We start from the raw sequence: 26537 nt of genomic DNA, 5'->3' as shown, positions 1-26537 counted from the left end.
TATTATTTGATCAAAATCGATTTGAGCAACAGCTTTTACCAAAAAGGAATTTCACACACATTAACATCTTCTTCGCAAAATGTATTTTTTGGGGTCAAGCTGTTGTTCATATCTAAAATATATAAATAAGGCTCTATTTCCAGTTTTTATTGTTTTGCACTAAATGTATAAGTTTCAAACCCTAATGTCAATATGTGAAAAAATATAAATACTGGTTTCCGACAGACATATGATATGGCCTATTAACATATCTAGAGGATGCTATTTAGTTGATTAATAATACCAATACTTTTTGATTTTCGAATTCAAGGGCCTTACGAGTTGTTTTATCATACCGTCTCCATTTACATGTATTTGTCAAATTTTTGAATCGAAGAATGTCGCTTACCACAATTAATTAACTTCTACCCGAAAGACAATTGATAGTTTTACTTCTAACACAAATTTTAGTTTTGGTTAACAAAGTCCTGTTGGGGACATGATAAAAACTTAAAATTTGCAAAAATCTGTCAAAATTTCGGTTTTGTGCTATCTTTCGTTGTCACTACACCAATTCAAAATCACTATTTATACATATATATATAACTTCACGAAAACCACATATATATATATATATATAACTATCCTGAATTATACATGTATCAGGCTGATATCCAGTTGAAATTGAACAAAAGAAATGGAACTCTTTATCAGAGAAGGTAAAAATGGCCAAATTGTTATATTTTAATTGGCAGCAGTTTTTTGGGAAAAAAATTAAAAAAATGGACAATAATCTCATCGAAAAGAAAAAGTCGAGTACACCTATTATGTTCAAGCGTGTTTGAGTTGACTGTTTTGTCCTGAAAACGTATAAAGCAAAAATATTTGAAACATCATCTCGCTTCAGATTCTATTATTTTATACATTTAGGCTGCAGGTTGATATAATAACATTAAAAATTCAAAGCACAAAAAAAAAATTAAATTTATGGGTCAAGTGAAATACCTTTCTAATGAGTCATAACAACAGAGTAGGCGTGTTTGGATATCAAATTTTACTAAAAGCACTTGACGACAGACTTTACTTGTTGGACTTTTTTGTGCATAACTAAAAAAAAAATCTTGTTTATGTGTTATCTAGGAACAACCTCTGAAAATATTTAGTATGCCCTTCCACGAAATATCTAATAAGAATCTTTAGTGTTTTTTAAACTTTCGAACATCCCCTCTGACAACCGATCAGACAATAGTTTTAAGGTGACAAAAGACCTAAAAGTAATTAATTGATGCATAATAGCTGGTAGATACAGTGATATGATTTTCTTTTACATATGTTCTAAAAGTGATTGAGTGAATTAGCGGTGCGACAACTAGTAGTTTTTAGTTTGGTTGTCTGTTTGAAAATAAGCAACCTTAAATAAAACAGACGGAGCTATGCTACTATAATTGTATGTGAATATTCAAAGACTTCTTAAAAATGACTCTGGTGTGAAATAAATTCAGGGAAAATAGCGCTAACTCAGACAGTCAAAATTTGAAAATTTAACAATAGAAAAATTACAGAAGACAAATTAATAAACGTGTAGTTTATCAAAATGATACACGTTTATCAGTTTATCATACTGACCAAAACCGGTTTACGGTAGATTGGGGGGGGGGTCTAAATTAAAATCGATAGATTTTATTATAAATTGCCCCAAAAAATGGAGTTTATATCATGCTTTTTTCACAAATAAAGTAAAAAGTATGGGTCACGGGACAAGCTATAAGGTTTAGCAAAATCGTCAGATTTTGTATAGATTAATATTTTGAATTCATAACACATTCCTTTATACAAGTTAAATTATCTTATTTATCTCCCCTAATATGGCAAAGTTGAAAAAAAAATTAAATGAAACAAGAAATATTATAGTTTTTTTTTTTAAACAGTTGTCGAAATTATAAAACACATAGTTTTCTTCATGTAGATGAAAAGTCTTACAAATAAATTACATTATTATCTCAAAATTTGCACATTTCATTGTTTTCTGCTATTTTACACTCCGACATGGCCTTGCGATTGTTGTCTGCATTTTACACCCCGACATGGCCTTGCGATTGTTGTCTGCTGTTATTTTACACCCCGACATGGCCTTTCGATTGTTGTCTGCTATTTTACACCCCGACATGGCCTTGCGATTGTTGTCTGCTATTTTACACCCCGACATGGCCTTGCGATTGTTGTCTGCTACTTTACACCCCGACATGGCCTTGCGATTGTTGTCTGCTATTTTACACTCCGACATGGCCTTGCGATTGATGTCTGCTACTTTACACCCCGACATGGCCTTGCGATTATTGTCTGCTATTTTACACCCCGACATGGCCTTGCGATTGTTGTCTGCTATTTTACACCCCGACATGGCCTTGCGATTGTTGTCTGCTACTTTACACCCCGACATGGCCTTGCGATTGTTGTCTGCTATTTTACACTCCGACATGGCCTTGCGATTATTGTCTGCTACTTTACACCCCGACATGGCCTTGCGATTATTGTCTGCTATTTTACACCCCAACATGGCCTTGCGATTGTTGTCTGCCAATCAAAAGTACGCATTAGTTGTCGTTTGTTGATGTGGTTCATAAGTGTTTCTCGTTTCTCGTTTTTTATACAGATTAGACCGTTGGTTTTCCCGTTTGAATGGTTTTACACTAGTAATTTTTGGGGCCCTTTATAGCTTGCTGTGCGGTGTGAGCCAAGGCTCCGTGTTGAAGACCGTACTTTGACCTTTAATGGTTTACTTTTATAAATTGTGACTTGGATATAGAGTTGTCTCATTGGCACTCATACCACATCTTCTTATATCTATATTCTTATGATACATACATGTAATGTAATTATTCTTTAATGGTTGGGAAGTAAAACAACTATACGATTTAGCTCAATGTTAAATTGTAGGGTAAATAATAGCTCTTAGTATTCATGTTCCAATCGTATAGTAAACCACTGCAGATTTTTGCACCCTACAATGTATAATCTGACGAGGTGTACCAAATGCTGTATCAATCTTACCAATCCATGGTGTACTGACAGATGATGGCGGTAATTTATCTGCCACGAGTAACTGGAACACTGATATTGCTAGCATTACTGTCAATTCTAGAGCAACTTTTTCTCCACTGTCAACGGGAAGGAGAAAACCAAGAATAGCGATACATGTGATCAAAAATGAAGGTAACAACATATTTGTAACGTGATAATCTGGCTTTCTCTCGATGAAGATGCTGAATGTTAAATCTGGATATGGAAGAGATTTATAATACGTCACACGTCTATGAGCAGGTCCTTTTTTTATTATCCATTCTACATTTTCTTTTACATTACTTAAGTCTGCGGCCATCGCGTTTGATGTCATATTCAGATGAAATCCGTGGTATGACCAAGAACTGAATTTAAGTGGACAAACTTGAGTATCAAACGGGAAATTGGTTACGTCGACAGGACAAACTACTTCTACGGTAGATGGAAAATTGTATTCGACCCGTCCATCTGAATGAATTTGAACAGGATAATCCTTCAGTCCGTAAAATTCGTCAGAGACCCTACAATGACGTAAAATACAGATGTAAAATAAACCTTTTAGGACAGTTGGAGGATAATTTTGAAAGAGTTGGAGTCAGCAAACCGTTGTTCACAAAAAGATCACAAACTTATCTTTTTCCTCAAAAGTTTGATAGCAATTTGGACCTTATAGAATTTTCAGGTTTTCAACTTTAGAAATATATGGAGGCCATATTTGTTTAAAGACGAAAAAGTCTTCTGACATCATTATAGGACTACATCCCATAGGATTATACAGGCAAAGTTTTACAAGATGTGTGTATACATTATAATTTGAATAGGGTTTTGCACAAGTTATCAGTATTGTGACACACACCTTCTTTAACCAGGTTAATATACAAGTTTATATTCAATAATTAACCAGCTTGATATTAAACTCAAGATATAATTATGTATTTTAACCAAACGTCTAGCGCTGTGCAATATACCTGCAAATGAGGACAGTTGGTTGATTAGATTCAATGCTTATTTGTTCATTAATACCAGATTATATGACCACAAAATATGTTTAATTGTTTTGATAAAGACTTTGTATCAGTGCTATTTATTGGACTGTAGCATGAAGTCATGAAATTATGGCAGTGATAAGCTAACCAAAGATTAAGTAAGAAGATAATACTATGATTGTTCAATTCTTGTTTTTTATCTTATTGTGAACTGTATACCTTTCATATAACGCTATATCAGGAATCCATAATCTGGAATAAGGCACACGAAGTTGTGTGATACCTGCAAATTCATTTGGATCCCAGGTTAGTTGACAATCCCTCCAACCCTATAAAACAACAACAACACATTAACAACTTCAAAGGTATACAATTATACTAGGAATATACAATAGGTATTTAAAACATAAACAATCTGTAAAGATATATCCTGCTGCTAGTTTCCAAATCGTTTTATAGAAGATGAACTGTATATAGTTTAACTGATTACTGAAAGTTTACTCTTGAAAACATACTATACGCGGAGTAAAAAATTAGAACGTGAAATATAATAAATTGTTGACACAGAGAGATCTTTCGCGTTCTTGTAATTTTGACAGCATAATCACTGGTGTTAAACTGATAATCGTAACTGGAATTACGACGATCCCAATATGGCGACGGCAGAAATAGGTGAAATCTTTTCAGTCATTCTTCTCAAATGTAGTCTTCCAGCTTGTCAATGGTATTTAGTGTGTAAAAACGGCAATGTCCAGTTAAACGATGACATTAGCGCGCAAAATAAAAAATAATTAAGCAACTTACAGGTTAATATTTAGGACAAATTTACTTACATGGATATATATATATCTCGATTTATCACTGACAACAATATGCATAACCTTTTAATATATACATGTACCTGTTAAAGATATGGAAAATGAAGCAGCTGTCGAGTCAGTTATTGTGGTAAATAGTTAATTTAAATTCTTTCAAAGTTTCAATGTTGTTGGGGGGGGGGGGGTATAAGCATTATCCCATATCCCAAAAGTGAAATCCGTTCAAATGAAAGTCCCGTATACCACATTTCAATATGCCATATGTTTTGCCTCAAATATTGCATATATCCAATCGACTTTTAAATCAATAAAAAGGGCAAATTAGCCTCCACTATCTCAATATTCCCTATACCACGGGGGGGGGGGGGGGGGGGGGGGGGGGGGGATGGTGGCTGTGGGTTACTTCCTATGTAAATATATAAGTTATAACATGGATCAAATTTTTGGTCTTCGGCAATATATGAAAGGGGATATTTTTTTTAAATTTCAGCATCACGCCAGAAGTGACACCACCCTTTCCCCCGTGCCTTATACAGACCTCATTTATCATAAGATCGCTGTCAGTTTTGAGTTCCCTGTTGTTTATATTCGGGGAAGGGTCCACAAATTATGTAAAAGGGAAATGGGGGGAGGGGTGCTATAAACTGAACGTTTAAACTAAATTTCTGCGAGAAATGAACAAAATGTTCCATCAGTTACTTAACTGCATTATTGGATTTAACAGTTGATACTTTGATTGGTGGATATGAGTTTTCATTTTGCTCTTTTCCTTATATTTCAATAGAAATACATATAGTTTAATTTTGGAGTGAAATGTATCCCGGTTAAAATAGCCGTTTATATTTTTCAAGTGAATTCACTTTTGTTCTGTTTTACACTGATATTTTATATGATTTTAAAAATTAAATTCAAATATTTTGATTAAATACCCATGTATTTTAGGACGTTTCTTTAAACAGAGTGGATGGTAAAGGATCTAGAATAGTTACTAGTTTATTGTTACTATTGTTTATTGCTACCTGTGTTTATTGTTCCTTGTGTTTATTGTTCCTTGTGTTTATGTGTTTATTGTTCCTTGTGTTTATTGTTCCTTGTGTTTATTGTTCCATGTGTTTATTGTTACTTGTGTTTATTGTTTTTTATTAGCCTTAAGTAAATGGCGCGTATAGTCTTGCGAAGCATTTGAAGGACTGAAAAAAAAACACAAATATATATTATATATATATGTGTATTGGTCCTCAGAAGGCATAATATGTAGATCATCACGGTCGAAACTGGTTTAATTACAAAGACTTTAATAGATAATCAAACAAATATTTTGTGCTTCAGAAAAATGCATGACAATTATGAAAGGCTAATTTTTGTTTTCATTTGATAGAAAAGTACTAAGTATATGGTAATTATGCAAGTACAAAAATGTTCTTTGTTAGCTTCAATATTTTTTCTCTACAATAACTTCAATGCATATGTTTGCAGCATATTTTTCATATACCAAGTATTTATGATTTCTTGAATCAGTTTGTTTCTGATATGGCGGAATATGCGCTATGATTTCTTAAAGTTGCAGTCATTCTTTGAATAAATATAGCTTGTAAGGTAATTTAAGGCCACATCAATTTGATTTCTTGATCTTCGGGCTTTTGGCCAAACTATTAAAGAACACAAATCCATGTTTGCCAATGAACTCCACGTCACCATACGCTTAACTCCATAACACACAAAGCATTCCAACTTTTCTCTACTCTTATATTATCATTAAACGTTTTAAGGATGTCATATTATTAGAATGCCAAACTAAATTGGTGTTGTTAAAATTTATAGTTATTTTCTGAGATATCGAAATGTCAGTGACGGTCATGAAGTAGCTAAGCATTTTTATAGTATTTATGGGCTATACAACGTTTTACACGTTCAAAAAGGTGTGACATTTGTTTTCAAGTCCGTATTTAAATAGAATACCAAACAATATTTCTTTTTAACTCTTAACATGAAGAGATCAGTGACATGATGACATTTTTAAAAATTTCTCCTATATTTTTTGACGGTCCTAGTTCCTGGAGTTTTCAGTATTTTAACATAGTTCGTGTTTCCACATTTACAAATTTATTGAAGCTGGTCCCCCTTCCAATTTTATGATATATACTAGTATGTAGCTGTTTACATTAGAACTGTTAATCATATATGCACAAAAAGAAATGTCAAAAGATGTGGGAACGATTTTGTGATTAATTCATCACCATATTTTCATCATATGCTTTTAGATAGATGATTTTCGTGTCAATACCAATCAAACACTATCCAGTTACGATTATCTTCTTATTTATTAATACCGAAATTACGATTATCATTTTTGCGAGTTACGATTATCATCCCGAATTTTTCGACGGCAATTTTCTAAGCGCTTTGAAAATTATAGTGCACCGTTACGATTCAAATATGATGTAATGGTATCGAAAAACTTTGCAGCTGAGTAACTCTTGACAACAACGGGCTACATTTTAGAAAAATGACTGAAAAGATTTTACCTATTTCTGCCGTCGCCATATTGGGATCGTCGTAATTCCAGTTACGATTATCAGTTTAACTCCAGTGATAATGTAAAAGTTGAAAATGAAATGGCAATACTTTAATATGTAAACTATGCAAAACATTCGAAGTCAATGCACAATGATGAGGGGGCAGGGCCATATAATCTCCACCGAAATGATAGGTGCAAATTCAACTATACAAAACATTCAATTTCAATAGACCATGACAGAGGGGCGGTGCCAAATAATCTCCATGGATTTGAGATATTCCAATGCTGATACATCTGCATACCAAATATCATAGACTTAAAATTAGTGGTTCATCTTAAACTGACCTAATCATAAATTTGCTAAATAATTTCCATGGAAATGAGATGTGCCAAAACTATAAATATAAGAAGATGTGGCATAATTGCCAATGAGACAACTCCACCAGAGACCAAATGACATAGAAGTTAACAACTATAGGTCACTACACGGCCTTCAACAATGAACAAACCCTATACCGCATAGTCAGCTATAAAAGGCCCCGAATGGCAAATGTAAAACAATTCAAACGAGAATAAAACGGCCTGACCTATACAGCAACAAACGACAACCACTGAATTACAGATTCCTGATTAATACATCTTCATACCAAATATCGTTGACCTACCACTAGTAGTTCCCCATAAACTAACCTAATCACAAACAAACAAATGTAAACTAAGTAAAAGTTTCAAAATTAATAGACCATGACCGAGGGGGTGGGGCCAAGCAATCTCCATGGAAATGAAATATGCCAATGTTAATACAACTGTATATCAAATATCCTTGAACTATCACTAGTGGTTTCTCATGAACTTACCTGATCACAAACTACATTGTAATACATTGATGACCCAGTGGTTGAATAGGAGATTGTTTTATTGTGCTAATCCTAAAGGCTTTGCCCTTTCACAACACAAATTGCTTAAATGTTTTACCGAGTCATTATTTAGTTTCATCTCTAAAATCTGTTCAACTGATCAAACAGTTTTGTTCATAGCTAGGGAAGGTTGTTAGTGTGAAAGAAGTACCAGTCCAGTGTAATAAAAAAAAATACACTTACAATCCTATTACATTTAATTTTTAAATATATCAGTTTTTAAAGTCATATGAAGATATGTAGTCATTTTTGAATTGCTATATAATTGTCAAGTCTAAAATGGTCGCACTTTTTCCACAGGCATTTGTCTCCGAAAAAAGTTACCTATGTATATTAGAGTATATAAGAAATATTTTCTTAAGAGACAATACCAGTGACTTTTCCTTTTACAAGATTGTCTATATTTCTACGAAACAACTTGATTTAAAGCATGTAATATTCATTGAAATATTTGTGAAGTAAAAATATGCTGTCAATAAGATTCCATGTGATATAATCTGATATCTACGAATTAACAATTTTCACATAAATTAGTGATAGGACTCTTATACGGTGGCAGAATGCGGCCATGAAAGAAAAAAAGATATGTTCCCTCAAGATATTATATCGTTCCTACAACATAGCTATAAAATCTTGTCGGAACGACATAATATCTTGTGGGAACGACATAATACCTTGAGGGAACGACATAGTATCTTGAGAGAACGAGATAACTATCTTGTGGAAACGACATAGCATCTTGAGGGAACGAGATAACTATCTTGTGGAAACGACATAGCATCTTGAGGGAACAAGATAACTATCTTGTGGAAACGACATAGCATCTTGAGGGAACGACATAGTATCTTGAGGGATCGAGATAACCATCTCGTGGAAACGACATAGCATCTTGAGGGAACGAGATAACTATATTGTGGAAACGACATAGCATCTTGAGGGAACGAGATAACTATCTTGTGGTAACGACATAGCATCTTGAGGGAATGAGATAACTTTCTTGTGGGAACGACATAGCATCTTGAGGGAACGACATAGTATCTTGAGGGATATTATGTCGTTCCTACAACATAGCAATACAATCTTGTCGGAACAACATCATATCTTCAGGGAACGACATAATACCTTGAGGGAACGACATAGTATCTTGAGAGAACGAGATAACTATATTGTGGAAACGACAGCATCTTGAGGGAACGAGATAACTATCTTGTGGTAACGACATATCATCTTGAGGGAATGAGATAACTTTCTTGTGGGAACGACATATCATCTTGAGGGAACGACATAGTATCTTGAGGGAACGACATAGTATCTTGAGGGATATTATGTCGTTCCTACAACATAGCAATAAAATCTTGTCGGAACGACATAATATCTTGAAGGAACGACATAATACTTTGAGGGAACGACATAGTATCTTGAGAGAACGAGATAACTATCTTGTGGAAACGACATAGCATCTTGAGGGAACGAGATAACTATCTTGTGGAAACGACATAGCATCTTGAGGGAACAAGATAACTATCTTGTTGAAACGACATAGCATCTTGAGGGAACGACATAATATCTTGAGGGAACGACATAGTATCTTGAGGGGACGAGATAACTATCTCGTGGAAACGACATAGCATCTTGAGGGAACGACATAGTATTTTGAGGGAACAACATTTTTTTTTCTTTCGTGGCCGCATTCTGCCACCGTACTCTTATCTCCCTTCGAAACTTCTTCTGGATACTATCTTATGATCATAAACAAGCTTCTGTCCAAGTTTGGTACAAATCCAGGATAGTTTAAGAAAGTTATTAAAATTTTAAAAACTTTAACCACAGAGTGAATGTAATGTTTCCTGGCAGAAAAACTAAGTCCATTTACAAGTAAAATACGGAAAAACAGGAATTTTATTTTTACAAAATTTACTTCTGGATACTATTTTATGATCATAAACAAGCTTCTGTCCAAGTTTGGTACAAATCTAGGATAGTTTAAGAAAGTTATTAAAATTTTAAAAACTTTAACCACAGAGTGAATGTAATGTTTCCTGGCAGAAAAACTAAGTCCATTTACAAGTAAAATACGGAAAAACAGGAATTTTATTTTTACAAAATTTACTTCTGGATACTATTTTATGATCATAAACAAGCTTCTGTCCAAGTTTGGTACAAATCCAGGATAGTTTAAGAAAGTTATTAAAATTTCAAAAACTTTACCATGGAGTGAATATTTGTGGACGCCGCCGACGACAACGACAACGACGACGACCGACGACGACGCCGACGGAATGTAGGATCGCTATGTCTCGCTTTTTCGACTAAAGTCGAAGGCTCGACAAAAATGGGACATTAGTATAGCAACTCAAGAATTACTATATCACCTTTCATATGCCTTTACGATTGATATACTAGTAAAGAAATACATCTATACAATTTCAACGAAAGATGCGGAATTTAAGTCTTATTGGTTTGTAAGTATATTGTTTTATGACACTGCACTTGCTTCATACTAACAACCTTTCACTAGATATGAGTTAAAATATAATACCAGTTTGTAGAGATGAATTCAAACTGCAATTTTGGTAAACATTTTAGCAATTGGAATTGTGAAAGGGCAAAGACGTACGAAAAAATGTAGGAAGGACGACGGACGTCATGTGATGGTAACGGCCCAAATTGACAAACGGAATTTTGGGCTAGGTGAGAAAAAAAGAGAGGATTTAAATTGCGTGTACATACCAAGCGCATCCAAATATTCATTGTCACAATCTGATATGGTTCATCCTAGAAAAATAAATGTATATAACAGTTAACGTATAGGAAAAACAACAAAAGAGGTCAATCTTGACGGGGTGTAATTAATTGAGAATTATGATACAAAAATGATATTTGGAGATTACCAAAGGAGCAATCATTTGATTTTTAACATAGTAAGTGTAAAAACTTTGCTTAAATGTTCCGAAAAAAGAAAACAGGATTGCATATAAATAAAAATGTAATAAACACAGATATATATATATGTCTCGCGTTTTGTAATTTTAATGGTATAATGCAAATGTTGAAACTTAAATGACAATAGTTAAACATGTAAACTATGCAAAGCATTCAAAGTCAGGTGCAGTGCCAAATAACCTCCATGGAAATGTGAAATGCCAATGCTTATGAAACTGCACACCAAATACCATTGACGTACATCATAGTGATTCCATTTAAACTAACCTAAACACAAACTTTAACTTGTAAACTACTTTAAAGTTTCAAAATCAATGAACGATTAGGAGTTGGGCCATACAATCTCCATGGAAATGAGACTTGCAAATGCCGATACAACTGCATCCCAACTATCATTGACTTAACATCAGTTGTTCATCTTAAACCAATCTAATCAAAAACGCCTAAGTCTCGCTTTTTCGACTTCTTCGACGCGAGGCAATAAGCAAGATGAATGTACAAAAACTGTTAAATAAAAAAAAGAAAGAAAAAACAAGAAAAAACAAATACGTACCGTGTAATAGCTTTTAAATTATATTATAGTTTCTGATAAAATGTGAACTTTTTCTGATAAACAAGTATTGATTGTAACAGGAGGCTACTACGAAGTCTGCCAAACGAATCCCCATAAATTTAAACACCTAAAGACTTACCCTATATACCATTCAATGCATCTTGATAAGTCAAACATGATCATATATGATTAAGGCCTGGGGACAGACATAGACCTTTTTATTATTTCCAATCATGGTGCCCTAAATAGAGCAGTTTCATTATAACTAAATAAACAGATTTATAAAATTAACTAGAAAAGTGATTTTTATAATTGAATATTTAACAGAAAGGCGCAGAAAACAACATAGCTTCATTTGTGTAACTACAATTACAGTACAATATATATAATTGTCTTGTTTCTGGACATCTCTACCTGTGGACGGGGAGACAACTCCTACTCCAAAGTAGCATTAGGTATTAATTTATAAAAAATAAAGTTAACTAGTTATGCACATTATTTTATGATATTTCCTCTCTTTTATCAAATAAAGCTTGCAACATGCAACCTAATTTTAATTTAATATTTTAACTTCATTACTTGATAACGAAATTAATTTATTATCAGAGGACAAATGAGAAAAGTTTTTACAATTTTTGCTGAAAAAAATTAAATAGTCATTTCTCACATTATGGAGACACGGACACGCAAATAAGAAGTGAACTCCATCTTCTACTTTATTATGGCAAAGATCATTTATTCTATCATTAATATCCAGATTCCTATATCTTCCCTTTTCAATGATATTTAAGCTTTGATCACTAAGTCTAAATTTACTAATACTCTCCTCTGGTTTTCATGGCCATACCTCAGATATGTTTCAAGCTGAAAGCAAGACTTAAACTTCCTGTATTTCTAAGCTTACTTCCAACTTTAACATTATTCAGTTCTGATGTCCATAAATGTATAAATTTTGCAAACAATATTTTATTTTATTCAATATGCAATTATTAGTTATATTAAGATCTCTTCTAAATAAATGACTCATATTTAAAAAAAATAAAAATATGGTAAAACATGACACCCATGATTCTTTCTCTTTCTCAAACATATTCCATGATTCATCAGAAGCTGCCCTAAGTACAGTATTATCATTTCAGATTTTTGCAGCCTATACCAATATTTAATCATGCTAAATAGCACATAGTACAGAGTTGTATGAGTGGCCGTTCGTGTCATTGGCGGTATAAACATACCGTATCAAATCATAGTGTCAATGCATTGGTTTTTACTTTCAACGCGTTGGCAGCTTTCACTTTCAGCGCGTTGGGTTTTACTTCCAACGCGTTGGGTTTTACTTCCAACGCGTTGGTTTTCACTTTCAACGCATTGGTTATCATTTTCAATGCGTTGGTTGTAAAAACTAACGCGTTGATTCGTAATTCATACGGTATGAAAAACGTTGATTCGTAATTCATACGGTATGAAAAACCAACGCTTTAGTTTTCATACCGTAAGTTTTTCATTCCATACCGGAAGTTTTGCACTTTTGTCAACCAATCAAAAACTGTCTTATAAAGTATTATATGAATATGGGACAGGACAATGACAGGACCAAATGAAAATGCTAATAACTTTTTTATTTCTCAAAGGATTTATCTCAAATTTGAAATATAATAAGATTTCATCATTTAATACACAAATATAAGGAAAAAACGAAAAAATATTCAAAGCTTGCGAAAACGTGACCTGACCAACGTTGACAATGACCTGACCAACATCAACAATCATCGATCCAGTCAATAGTGTAGCCCTCTAACTATTCGGACAGCCTCCGGATTTTTCTTGAGATTGGCGGTAAAGTATTTATATGGCTGAATCGTCCGCAGCCCGTCTGCAAATATTAATAAACAGGGCCCAAAGATTGAATACAGAGGCAACTGTTGCCGCAAATCAAGATGACGATGATTTCTTGTCTGGGTAAGGTCCGGCCAAAGATGTTTGATAATCAAAATTTACGCCAAAACAATATTTCTTTTATTTATATCAAGGATTTATATAGACTTATATATGTCCCTGTTTATATTTATTGATGTGGTATTGTAACTTGTATCAAAGGGGCTTGTCTAGTTGGTCAGACGAGTTTTAATTGAATATTATTATAGAATATAATGTTTGTAGATAAGCTTACATCAGATTGTGTTGTTATTGTATTTAACCCAAACAATAAACAATTATGGCCTTCAAAAGTTAATATCCACAATTATTAAATCGAGAAAAGGATTATTTTCCTCGAGGTCTGTAGGATTTAATAGTTTTGGATATTAACTTTTATGAAGGCCATAACTGTATTATTATACTGAACTGAACGTAAAGTTGATATCAAAGTTGTTATTTGAAAGACATCGTGCAAAGGAGTTACTTTTGCCTACGCGCTCATTCCCACACAGTTATTTTGCCTACGCGCAGTTGCCCGCGGGAAATATTGAGTTATTTTTACGACGTGGATATTCCCTAACAGTTATTCTGCCTACGCGCAGTTACCCGCGGGAAAGAGGTATTATTTGTGATAATTATTTTATTAGTGGTTACTATAATAGTAAAGTATAATATTAACTCTTGTTTTTAGTTTTTACCCGATTAACATCTAATTACAATGGTGCTAATGTTTATTTACTAATGGTGTTTCTATGGTGCACTTAAATAAATTATTAGTACACAGGCCTACAGAAGGGTTCATAAGTCTTTCTTTATATCTTATATTTTGTCAACTTTTATCCACAGTATTCCAGTATTGTGGTTGTCAAGTTCAAATGACCCGTCTGACCCACTATAGACAAGCCCCTGTGATTGCATATATATACATGCTAGTCTATAGGTTACACAGTCATGATTCGTGTACATTTACACAATGTAGTTTAATGTAATTGGATAACTTGCATTAATTTATCATTGAAATAAGGCAAAATTACTGAAAGACCCCTCTCCTATATATATTGTATATTCTCGTAAATGATATTTCAGATTTCAACACTTCAGACAAGTCATGACTCAAGACTTAGAGCAGGGTCATCAAGGAAATAGAAAAAACCTGTGTACTCCATAAATGTTACATGTTTGGACAGCCCGCGCCGGAGTATAAAACTATTAACCCTACCATTGTGAAAACAATGAATGAAAAGCAATTAGGTAAATTGTTGTTAATATGAAAATAAACTGCTGACACAGAGATATGTCTCGCCTTTATGCAACTTTGATAGTTCAATGCAATTATTTAAAATAAAACAGCAACACTAAACATGTACACTATGGAAAATTTTGGCTGGAGATGGGAGACCAAAAATAATTTTTAACCCTCTTGCTGCCGAGTTTATTTCATACTTTGTCGCGCAAAAAGCATCTTGACGTTTCACTGTTTAACCCTTTTATTGACCATATGGTCCCATAATCATTACTAAAGACTTAGTTTATCACTTACTGTTTACAAATTATAATCAATCAAATATAAAGTTGTCATGGGGTCTTAAAGTCAACCCCACCCTTCTTTAGACATTCCTGATATTAAACTGTACTTACAAGGTCAATAAGTTGTCGGAGAGCTAAATCCACTGTGACATCGACTATTTCTTCCTCCCCTGGACAATACGGGCGGACACCGGAATCGTAGTTTCTAAATATGATGGATGAAAGGTTCGCCAGCGGTGAAATAGTACCTAAAACAACAATTGTGACAAATAATCACTCAGTATAAAAAAAAAGAAGATGTGGTATGATGATAATGAGACAAACTGTCCACCCGTGACGTGGATGTCAGCAACTATAGGTCACCGTAAGGCCTTCAAAAATGATAAAATTCCATATAGCATAGACAGATATAATAACAAACTCACAAGAAAAACATTAATATTCGGGAGAATTTGGAAACAAAATTTAAACATTTCATATATAGATATATAAAATTAAAGAAAACGTTTACAATTGAGAATTTTCTCTTCATTTTCACACCTCCACATCAAAAGAACTGACTAATCAATTAACGGTCCACGATTACAAATGTATTGCATAAAAAGACTTGACAAGATAAGACAAGACAATATTTTATTTAAGTCTCACCTCTTCATTTTATAAAACATATAAATAGAAAATATAAACTGTTAAACTAATGGTTCCCCTTGAACTGACCCAATCTCAAACTAATACATGTAAACTAAGCAAAAGTTTCAAAGTCAATAGACCATGACTGAGGAGGCGGAGCCAAATAATTTCCATGGAAATGAGATATGCCAATGCTAATACAACTGCATACCAAATATCATTGACCTACCACTAGTGGTTCACCATAATATGTCTCGCCTTTTTGTAATTTTGATAATGAAAATGTTGAAATTGAAATAAAAATACTTTAACATGTAAGTTATGCAAATATTCAAAGTCAATGAGCCATGACTGAGGGGGTGGAGCCAAATATTCTCCATGGAAATGAGATGTGCTAATGCTTATATAACTGCATACCAATTAACATTGGCCTACCACTAATGGTTCCCCTTGAACTTACCCAATCACAAACTAATACATGTAAACTAAGCAAAAGTTTCAAAGTCAATAGACCATGACTGAGGGGGCGGAGTCAAATAATTTCCATGGAAATGAAATATGCCAATGCTAATACATCTGCATACCAAATATCATTGACCTACCACTAGTGGTTCACCATAATATGTCTCGCCTTTATGAAAATGTTGAAATTGAAATAAGAATACTTTAACATGTAAGTTATGCAAATATTCAAAGTCAATGAGCCATGACTGAAAGTACATGGCTAAACAATCTCCATGGAAATGAAATGTGCCAATGCTAATAAAACTGCATACCAAATACCATTGGTACTATTGACTTATCATAAGTCGTTCCCTTTAAACAAACCTAAACACAAACATTAACTTGTAAACTATGTAAAAGTTTCAAAGTAAATGAACCATGATGAGAGGGATGGGGCTATATAATCTCCATGAAACGAGACTTGGAAATGCCAATAAATTTGCATACCAAATATCATTGACTTAACATTAGCAGTTCATCTTAAACTGATCTAATCACAAACTAATACATGTAAACAAGGCAAAAGTTTCAAAGTCAATAGACCATGACTGAGCGGGCGGAGCCAAATATTCTCCATGGAAATGAGATGTGCTAATGCTTATGTAACTGCATACCAATTAACATTGGCCTACTACTAATGGTTCCTCTTGAACTCACCCAATCACAAACTAATACATGTAAACTAAGGAAAAGTTTCAAAGTCAATAGACTATGACTGAGGGGGCGGAGCCAAATAAATTCCATGGAAATGAGATATGCCAATGCTAATACAACTGCATACCAAATATCATTGACCTACCACTAGTGGTTTGCCATAATATGTCTCGCCTTTTTGTAATTTTGATTATTCAAATGTTGAAATTAAAATAGAAATACTTTAACATGTAAGTTATGCAAATATTCAAAGTCGATGAACCATGACTGAAGGTACATGGCTAAACAATCTCCATGGAAATGAGATGTGCCAATGCTTATACAACTGCTTACCAAATACCATTGACTTATTATAAGTTGTTCCCTTTAAACAAACCTAAACACAAACATTAACTTGTAAACTATGTAAAAGTTTCAAAGTCAATGAACCATGATGAGGGAATTTGGCTTAATAATCTCCATGGAAACGATACTTGCAAATGCCAATAAATTTGCATACCAAATATCGTTGACTTAACATTAGCAGTTCATCTTTAACTGACTTTATCACTAACAAATACATGTAAACTAAGCAAAAGTTTCAAAGTCTATAGACCATGACTGATGGGGCGGGGCCAAATATTCTCCATGGAAATGAGATGTGCTAATACTTATACAACTGAATACCAATTAACATTGGCCTACCACTAATGGTTCCTCTCGAATTGACCTAATCACAAACTTATACATGTAAACTAAGCAAAAGTTTCAAAGTCATTCGACCATGACTGAAGGGCGGAGTCAAATAATCTCCATGGAAATGAGATATGCCAATGCTTATATACAACTGCATACCAAATATCATTGACCTTCCACTAGTGGTTCCCAATAAACTGACCTAATCACAAAACTAATACATGTAAACTAAGCAAAAGTTTCAAAGTCAATAGACCATGACTGAGGGGGGTAAGGCCAAATAATCTCCATGGAAATGAGATGTGCCAATGCTAATACAACTGCATACCAAATATCATTGACCGTTCACCATAAACTAGACCTAATCACAAACTAATACATTGTTGACGCCGCCGACGCATAAAACAGCATACCTATGTCTCGCTTTGTGACTATGTCAAGGCGAGACAATAAACTAGACCTAATGACAACCTTAATACATTGTTGACGCCGCCGCCGACGCCGGAAACAGCATATCTATGTCTCGTTCTTTGACTCCGTCAAGGCGAGACAAAAACATAATCATAAAACGAACATGAGCCACTCTAAATAGCTGTTATGAGAGAATGTCTAAAATGTATATACATTATCTATACTTAAATTAGCAATATAAAATACATGTTCTTTCTAGTAGTCCTTTGTTCATTTATGTATCATTGTCATTTTGCTTAGTTTCATTTGTTACCTATTCTGACATCGGACTCGAACTTCTTTTAAACTGAGTTTTACTGTGAGTATTGCTATGTGTTTCTTTATTCTACATTGGCTAGAGGTATAGGGGGAGGGTTGAGATCTCACAAAACATGTTTAACCCCGCCGCATTTTTGCGCCTGTCCCGTCAGGAGCATCTGGCCTTTGTTAGTCTAGTATGTTTTTGAATTTTAGTTCATTTATATGTTTTGGAGTTTAGTATGACGTCCATTTTCACTGAACTAGCACACAATTTTGTTTAGGGGCCAACTGAGGACCACCTCCAGGTGCGGGATTTTCTCGCTGCATTGAAGACCCATTGGTGGCCTTCGGCTGTTGTCTGCTCGTTGCCGGGTTTGTTGTCTCTTTGACATATTTCCCATTTCCGTTCTCAATTTCATCTTTCCAATTAAATTTCATTGCAGATTTTGGCAGCTTAAAAGTACATATTTTCATCGGTGAATAAAAATATAAATGTTTGTCATCAGACAAATGCATAAAATTAAGTAATATATATATAGCACGCCTTCTACGAATTAAGGTTTTTAATTCACGAAAAGAGTAGCTTTGAGTGGATTAAATATGTTAATGAGTAAGTGTAACAGCCACTATGTTTCTTTGTTACTTTGTTCCGGCGGAACTTTTCAACTAGTTATTTCGTTCAGATGGAACTTTCCAACTAGTTGTTTTATTCCGAGTGCAGTCGAAAAGTTCCGGAAAAAAGTAGCAAGTTGAAAAGTCCCGGAACAATGTAGCTAGTTGAATAGTTCTGGCGGAACAGAACAACTAGTTACATCGTTCCGAATATACCATATTTCGTCCTTTTTGTAGAAAGAGGGGGAAGAATGAGTATCAGTATATATAAGAGCAAATCATTAATTTACAAGAATACCCAACGCACTGAAAGGGGTTTCTTTGGGGACAAATATGCAAAATTTAAGTTGTATTTCATAGCTCACATAAAACGGAATAAGTTGCATTATCATGCAAATTTAGTATTCATAGTACCCTCAAGAGAGGGAAGAATACCCCCCTCCTCATGTGGTTCTTTGCATCAATTCTCCAAATGGAACTTTGTGACTGGTTGATAAGTTCCGTTGGAACTTTTGGGCTAGTTTGTTAGTTCCGGTTTTGACTTATTTGCCAAAGAGGAACTTTGTGGCTAGTTGATAAGTTCCTTTTGACTTTTGTAATCAGTATCTTGGTTTCCCTTTGAAAGGTTCAAATATAATATGTTGCGCTTTTACTTTGCATCAATTCTCCAAATGGAACTTTCTGCCTGGTTGATAAGTTCCGTTGGAACTTTTGGGCTAGTTTGTTAGTTCCGGTTTTGACTAATTTGGCAAAAAGGAACTTTCTAACTAGTTGATATGTTCCGTTGGAACTTTTCAACTAGTCACTTTGTTCCGGTGGAACTTTTAAATCAGAGGATGAACAAAGTAACTAGTTAATAAGTTCTTCCGGAACTTTTCGGCTAGTTAGTTCTTTCTGGCCGGAACTTTCCAACGTCGGAACAAAAGAGCATTTACATATGGCGGGGCTATATATGATTTGTAACATTAATTGGCGATGTCACATGTCAGGGGTTAAACTTAACTGTACTTTTCATGAATTAAATATGTCAATCAAATAGCGGCGCTTTCTATGACAAAATGTCTCTAATTTTCAGAAAATGAACTCATGGATTGGACTTTTTAATAGGATTTGATTTAATGATAGATGTACATGTAAACGAATTGTTGCCGTGATACTTTCACCATGGTTTAAAGACCAGAGAGTGATTTATGCGTTATTGAAGTGCCCCCTCCCCGGGCGAAAATTATTGAGGAGGAAAGATGCAAAATATTGTTAGATGTAAACCATGCTGCCTGCTTTCAAAACCAATAGGACGAGTAGTTTAGCAGAGGTAAACGAAGGAAACTTTTAAAAACTTATTTGAATGTATTCTGCCTTTCCCAACACCATGAAAATGATCGACTAATAGATGGGCTGTTGATTGCGTAAGATACAGAGATAAATATTTTAAGCATGCTCAATTCACGGAGATATACCTTTAATAAGTGGAGGAAATAAAACGACTAAAAATCCAGTGACAATTTTTTTGGAATATTCATTTTGACACGATAACGTATCCACCAATATATCAATATCGCCTCTTTTTTTTTAATAAAGACCACGTTATTCCTATTTGTAGCTTTCCTCTGGCATTCATTTGTTTTAAGTATAGGAATTTTAATTTAGGGTTAGGTTTACAAGTTCGGCTAGTTTTGGTGTAAGCCCCGCCCCCCCCCTTTTTTCCATGATTTCTTTTTTTATTTACTGTTGTGTATGCATCTTGTTGAAATTTAGCAGGACATTTTATGGTCATTGATTTCATTGTTTACTAGGCCAAAGAGGCGGAGCTCAGCCCTGCGTAAAATCCTTCCAGTCAGTCGTCGGATTTTCTGCTGTGGTAGTGTAATAACAAACTGGAGATGGAAGTTAGAGCACTTGTCTAAGCTCCTCTCACTCTTTGCTTTTCCTATGGCATGTGACGCACGGCGGGACTGGAGAGTGCAATAACTAAAAAATCATTCAGTTAACGCACTTCTCTAAAAATAACATAAGTTAACTCACTCGAAGATCAAAGGAAAAATTACAATTCATGTTACAACATTACCTAGAGATGTTTGATAAAACAAATAACAACGCAAATCTGCATACACTGGACACATCATCAATACATGTTTTTCATCTTCAATTGAAAAATTTTCATTACAAGTGTTGTTAAAACAAATTCTATGTCAAGGTCCGTGTTTTTTGCCTTAGGGTTAATCAATGGCATAAGAAATATATACACAAACAAAAAAGTTAAGCACTCCGAGTTTTTTTGAAAAGACAAATGATACGATTAGTGTAATCAGATTACGGACCAAATAATCGCAAGATACAAATGTGGCCTGTTACGACATTACATTAGCTTTAAGAAAATACAACAAATATCAACAGAAATAATAATTAAATGAGTAGATTATCACAAAACTACAAGTTATTAGAATAAAACATGTCCATTTTAAGTATTGACCTTCTGAGTTAGTAATGCCCAATAAGATTGTCATTTCATTTGGAAAACGTCAATTTTAAGTCACTTAACAACATTCATCATGGATCAAAGTTAAATATCGAGTGAAGCCTCCATGTATTTGGATGACGGCCTCGGCCCTGCGTAAAATCTTTCCAGTCAGTCGTCGGATTTTCTGCTGTGGTAGCTGTCGCCATTCCCATTGTAATGTTGCCTTAAACTAACGTAAGTTTTGTAGAAGAGGTTCGACTGCATGTACACGACGACCTAACATGTCCAAAACATGTTCTATTGTGTTCAAATCCGGACTCATGGCTGACCAAGACAGAAAAGTCACGGCTTCGCCTTGAATGTAAGCGGTTACGACCCTTAAACGATGCGGCCTGGCGTTGTCAACCATAAACACAGGTCTTGCAGTTAGTGGATGGTTGTTTCAAAATGGGGACAATAATTGGCTGGAGAACTTCTCTGATGTATTGATCGCTTGTAAGGTTTCCACGTATGGTCACCAAGTCCAAATTTCAATCATGAGAGACGCACCCCATATCATTATAGAGCCTCCACCGTAACGAACAGTTGGATGGATGTTCCTTTGGATATTTGCCGTATTTTTCTGTTTCTGAACTCTCATTTGTCAATCTGTTACATGCAGCAGAAATCAGCTCTCGTCCGACCAATGGATCCTGCACCAGGTCCACAAGTTCCAAACACGTCGCGCTAAACACCAAGCCAAACGTAATCGTTGATGTCGATTAGATAACATGGGACGCCTAATTACTCTCCGTGACTTCAGTTCTGCTGATTTTAACCGGTTCCTCACTGTTTTGGTTTGTAGACGTCTATTAGGTAACCATTGTCTTTTTAGATCAGGACTAGTTTCAAATGGCATTCGTCTGACTAGGAGATGCAGTGCTCCGTCTTCACGCTGCGATGTTACAGATGGTTTACCGGATCTTGGCAAGTCTTTCACGGAGTTGGTTTGTGTGAGTTTTCTCACATGCAAGCTGACTACAGTAAACTGATAACCCATCTGACGTCCAATACTTTAAAGGACATCCCTGACATCCCTGACATCTTCGTATCATGTTCACAGAGAATGAATAAAATTTTCAAAACGCGAGACTTTAAGAAAAAAACATATCTGAAGAGTGGACATATACTGAATTTTGGGTATTGCATGGAAGGCATAGTTCACGTGCATGATACTTCAATATCTTTATTACCGGTCACACCTGTATGCTCACATGTTTTAATGGAATAATGGCCTTGTTAAAATCAATATTTAAGTCGTGGTGACATGCTATAATCCAATATGCCAAGATGTGCTTAATCTTTTTCATTGTGTATTTAAGATTAAAAAAAAAAAGTTTGTTACATTTGCGCGCATTAATTTTACAGGTAACACAATATAAAATAGAGAGATGAGTTATGATTGCCAATGAGACAACTATCCACCAAAGTTCAAATGAACAGGATGTAATCTATTGTAGGCAACCGTATGACCTTCAACAATGAGAAAACCCATATCGTATAGTCGGCTATAAAAGGCCCCGACATGATAAATATGAAAGAACTCAATTAAGAAAACTAACGGCCTAATTTATAACAAAAACAATATACGAAAAACAAATATGACAGACATAAACCAACGACAATGTGCAGTTTAATATCCATATCCGTATACTGAAAAATACGGACCCGCAACTTCAGTGTTGACAGGCTAGTGATACAGTAGTTCGACTACTTAGACAAATCGGCCACCGAGCACTCTATTTTACCAGGAGCAACGTTCAAGCCATCAGTGAGGAAACCAAGAAAACAATCAATACAATGAAAAAAAAAATTAACTAAAAATTGTGACTGTTCTTTATCACACAAATGTCATCCCAGAGGCATTTTAAGACTGTCGATACCGAATAACTATTGATTGAATGGTTGTTTGATTGTTGATTGCTTAACGTCCTAAAAATTATGAAAGGTTGCAACTAAATCGGTGACGAAATTTAAGATGGTAGGAATGCACCCCCTTTACGCCCGTCATGTAAGGACCATTGACGCTAGGGTACATGGTATCAATGTTTTATTTGTTATTGTTTGCACAAAATATTCAGTATCACATACCTAATACTAATGCCTATAATTCATGACCAAAGCGTGGTTTTTACAGTGTAAAACTAAGAAATGTATACGAAATGGTAGGATTAGGTTTGTGGTGAAAAAATTAAAAAAAAATTGAACATAATACCAATAGCTTGTAACAAAGCTTCTCTGTAAAGGACATTCTTTAAAAAAAAAATTTACTTGGCAGTGGTGTCTTGATTTACCCTTTGGTGCCTTTTCTCTATTTTTTAAAACTTTGCTAGCAGGCAGATATTATTTCAGAGACATGTATTACCAGATATGGGAATCCCTATTTAATGACCATATTATCTATTGAAATAGCACAGCTCTTACATTATTTTTCAAACGTTTTCTCGTACTGACATATTCACTTTGATTAAAGTTTTTTCTCATTTGAAAAAAAATCCGAATATGATTAAACGGGATTGAAAAATAAATCTTTTAGATATGATTTTCTAAGAACAATGAAATTCGAGAATCGACATTGAAATATTAAAAATTAAAGTCCAGAAAGAGAAATAGTGTTCCGATATTTAATGTTACCTCTTTTTTGTGAAAGACATTTAACTTCAACTTGATTAAAAGATTGTTTAAAGTATTTTCAATGTTAAGGTTTCAATGACATTCATGGTCCGCATGATACCACGCATGGATGGCCGGATGACTATATAACGCAGGACTACATGTCCCCCTATCTGGACACATTATGCTATCTCTAAGCCGATCAATCTTTGGTCTTACTCGTAAACTCTGCGCGCTTAACGGAGACGCGGTAAAGTGGTCGGAAATCGAACCCACGACCTCCCGCACTCGAGCACACTACCACGAAACCACTGAGGTGTTCATGAAATTACGAGATTTCGCCTCGTTACCATACTCTGGTACAATAAGTCTCTGTTGGAATTTAATTGAGCAATATAATTTTGATTTTACTGTAAACAAAAAAAAAAGTTTTGTACAGAAAACATTAAACAACTACGTGTTTTAGTTATGCTTGAAAAGTCTTGGGCTACTGTTTTAAATTTGTTGTACCTCAATTGAACTAATATAGTAATACCGAGATTTAGCAAGCCCTATTTGTAGATTTACACTTACCGTTATAAAAATGAGTTAAAGACTTTGAAGCTGATAGGTCGTCATCCTTAGTATTGCTGGTAGTCTTCTTTCCATGTCCAACTTCTTGTTAAGACAAAAAATGAGCATAAGATTTAATGCATTCCTAAGTATTGTGCATACATGTAAATATCATATTTAGAAAGGAGTAGGTCCGGTAAGGGCCGATTTTGGCCTAAAACTTAAGGCTCATCTGATGAAAGATTTTAGACATTTTTTAAACACGTAAGTGTCTACTTTAGTAAATTCGGTTAGATTGAGTGAAAGATTTGAACTGGTTTAGTCAATAAAGACGCTCAAATTCAAGCTTAAATATTAAAAATCTATCAAATATGCCAAAATATGTCACTTTTCAGATGGTTTTTGTCTAAAATGAAAGTGGCCGCATCCGTGTTCATCCTCAAGCTTTATATATGTTAATTATCATCATATACAACTTACATGTAAATATTAAGAATGAACACAAATGCGGCCACTTCCATTTAAGACGGAAACCGTCTAAAAATTAACTCAAATGCTAAAATTGTGAAGATTTCAGTAATTTAGCATGACTTAATGATGCTGGTACCCGATACATGTGCGTTGTATTGTCAAAAACAGCCCATATTTATGTAACAGAAGTATTCTACTTTCCAATAAATAGCTAAAAGTTTACATTTTAACAATTTTGTAAAACTGCTATATTTTGGGGCCAAAAATGGGTCTTACTGGACCTACTCCTTCTGTCAGTTGCATCATTTATACCTTTCATCATAGTGAATTTCGATAGGCGTTCTAACATAAAAATAAGGAAATGTGGTATACGATTGCCAATAAAAACAATTATCCACAAAGGTACCACATAAGTGGCTCCAATATGGTCAAAACCCTACCTGCGACCTTGGGGACGGTGGTGGCGGTTTGCCGGTGTCCTATAGCCATTTCCCCCCATTCTTATTTTTCCGGGGGGAATAACTGGATCGATCCAGTTTTTCCTCCCGAAAAATTGGCATGGTCCCACCTTTCCCCCTCAGTGTGATTGGGGGAAACCAGGATCAGGCCTATTCTTCCCCCTAGTAACACGAGAAGCTCATTTTCCCCCTTGCGACGTCAGTTGGAAATTAATTATTCATTGAAGGATCCTTCTTTTAAATAGTTTAGCCTCATCAAACAATCATAGTGGACATATAAACAGACCAGTGAACATATTTACAGACTGGTGGACCCATAGACAGACCATGGACACACACAAAGACTGGTGTGTAGAAACGCTGCATGTGGACCTTATATAGACTGGTGGACACGTAGAAAGACTGGCGGACACATATATAGACTGGGGAAAATGTCGAATGACTGGTTGAAACGTAGAGACATACTGGTGAACATTTAGTGAGACTTGCGAAGACACAAACTGGTGGACATATAGACAAACTTGTAGGCATGTCGACAGACTGGTGAGTGTAAACAAAATCTGGTGAAGATGTAAACGGATTTGTGGACATATACACATATTGGTGCACGTGCATGTTAACAGACTACTGGACATGAAGACAAACTAATAGACATTCAGACAGACGACTGGCCATGCAGAAATGAACTCAGATTGTGGATTCTAATATGTGATGAAATCACCATACTATTTGGCATGCACACGCCAGTGGACACAAACGGCTGCACAAAAAAAAATCAATGATTAATGTAGAGTAACTCCTTTAAATAAGTTCTATACCAATGTCCGTTTTTTAATGCTGTTAACTATATGAATGGATGGAAAATTTCAACCTATCATATATCAATGGGTGGCAATTTTATTAAATAATACATCAATTTTCACGTAAGTCATACGAATAAAT

The 26537-nt window shown here is 34.6% G+C and overlaps 1 protein-coding gene across 1 annotated transcript in view; it reads right to left on the bottom strand.

Moving 5' to 3' along the window:
• Positions 1 to 26537, bottom strand: part of LOC127734367 (neuronal acetylcholine receptor subunit alpha-10-like) — a 37912-nt gene that overhangs the window by 8805 nt on the left and 2570 nt on the right. The window contains exons 2-6 of the mRNA XM_052244203.1: positions 24688 to 24771; positions 15330 to 15466; positions 11009 to 11053; positions 4245 to 4354; positions 3031 to 3560 (exon numbers count right to left, since the gene is read on the bottom strand). Of these exons, the coding sequence (XP_052100163.1) occupies positions 3031 to 3560; positions 4245 to 4354; positions 11009 to 11053; positions 15330 to 15466; positions 24688 to 24771 (906 nt within the window). The remainder of the gene's footprint in view (positions 1 to 3030; positions 3561 to 4244; positions 4355 to 11008; positions 11054 to 15329; positions 15467 to 24687; positions 24772 to 26537) is intronic.

This window comes from Mytilus californianus, unplaced genomic scaffold (assembly GCF_021869535.1).
Source record: "Mytilus californianus isolate M0D057914Y unplaced genomic scaffold, xbMytCali1.0.p SCAF_3, whole genome shotgun sequence".
In the NCBI taxonomy this organism is placed as follows: Eukaryota; Metazoa; Mollusca; class Bivalvia; order Mytilida; family Mytilidae; genus Mytilus; species Mytilus californianus.
Note: the sequence above shows the minus strand (reverse complement) of the source record. Positions and strands in the feature narration are given on the sequence as shown.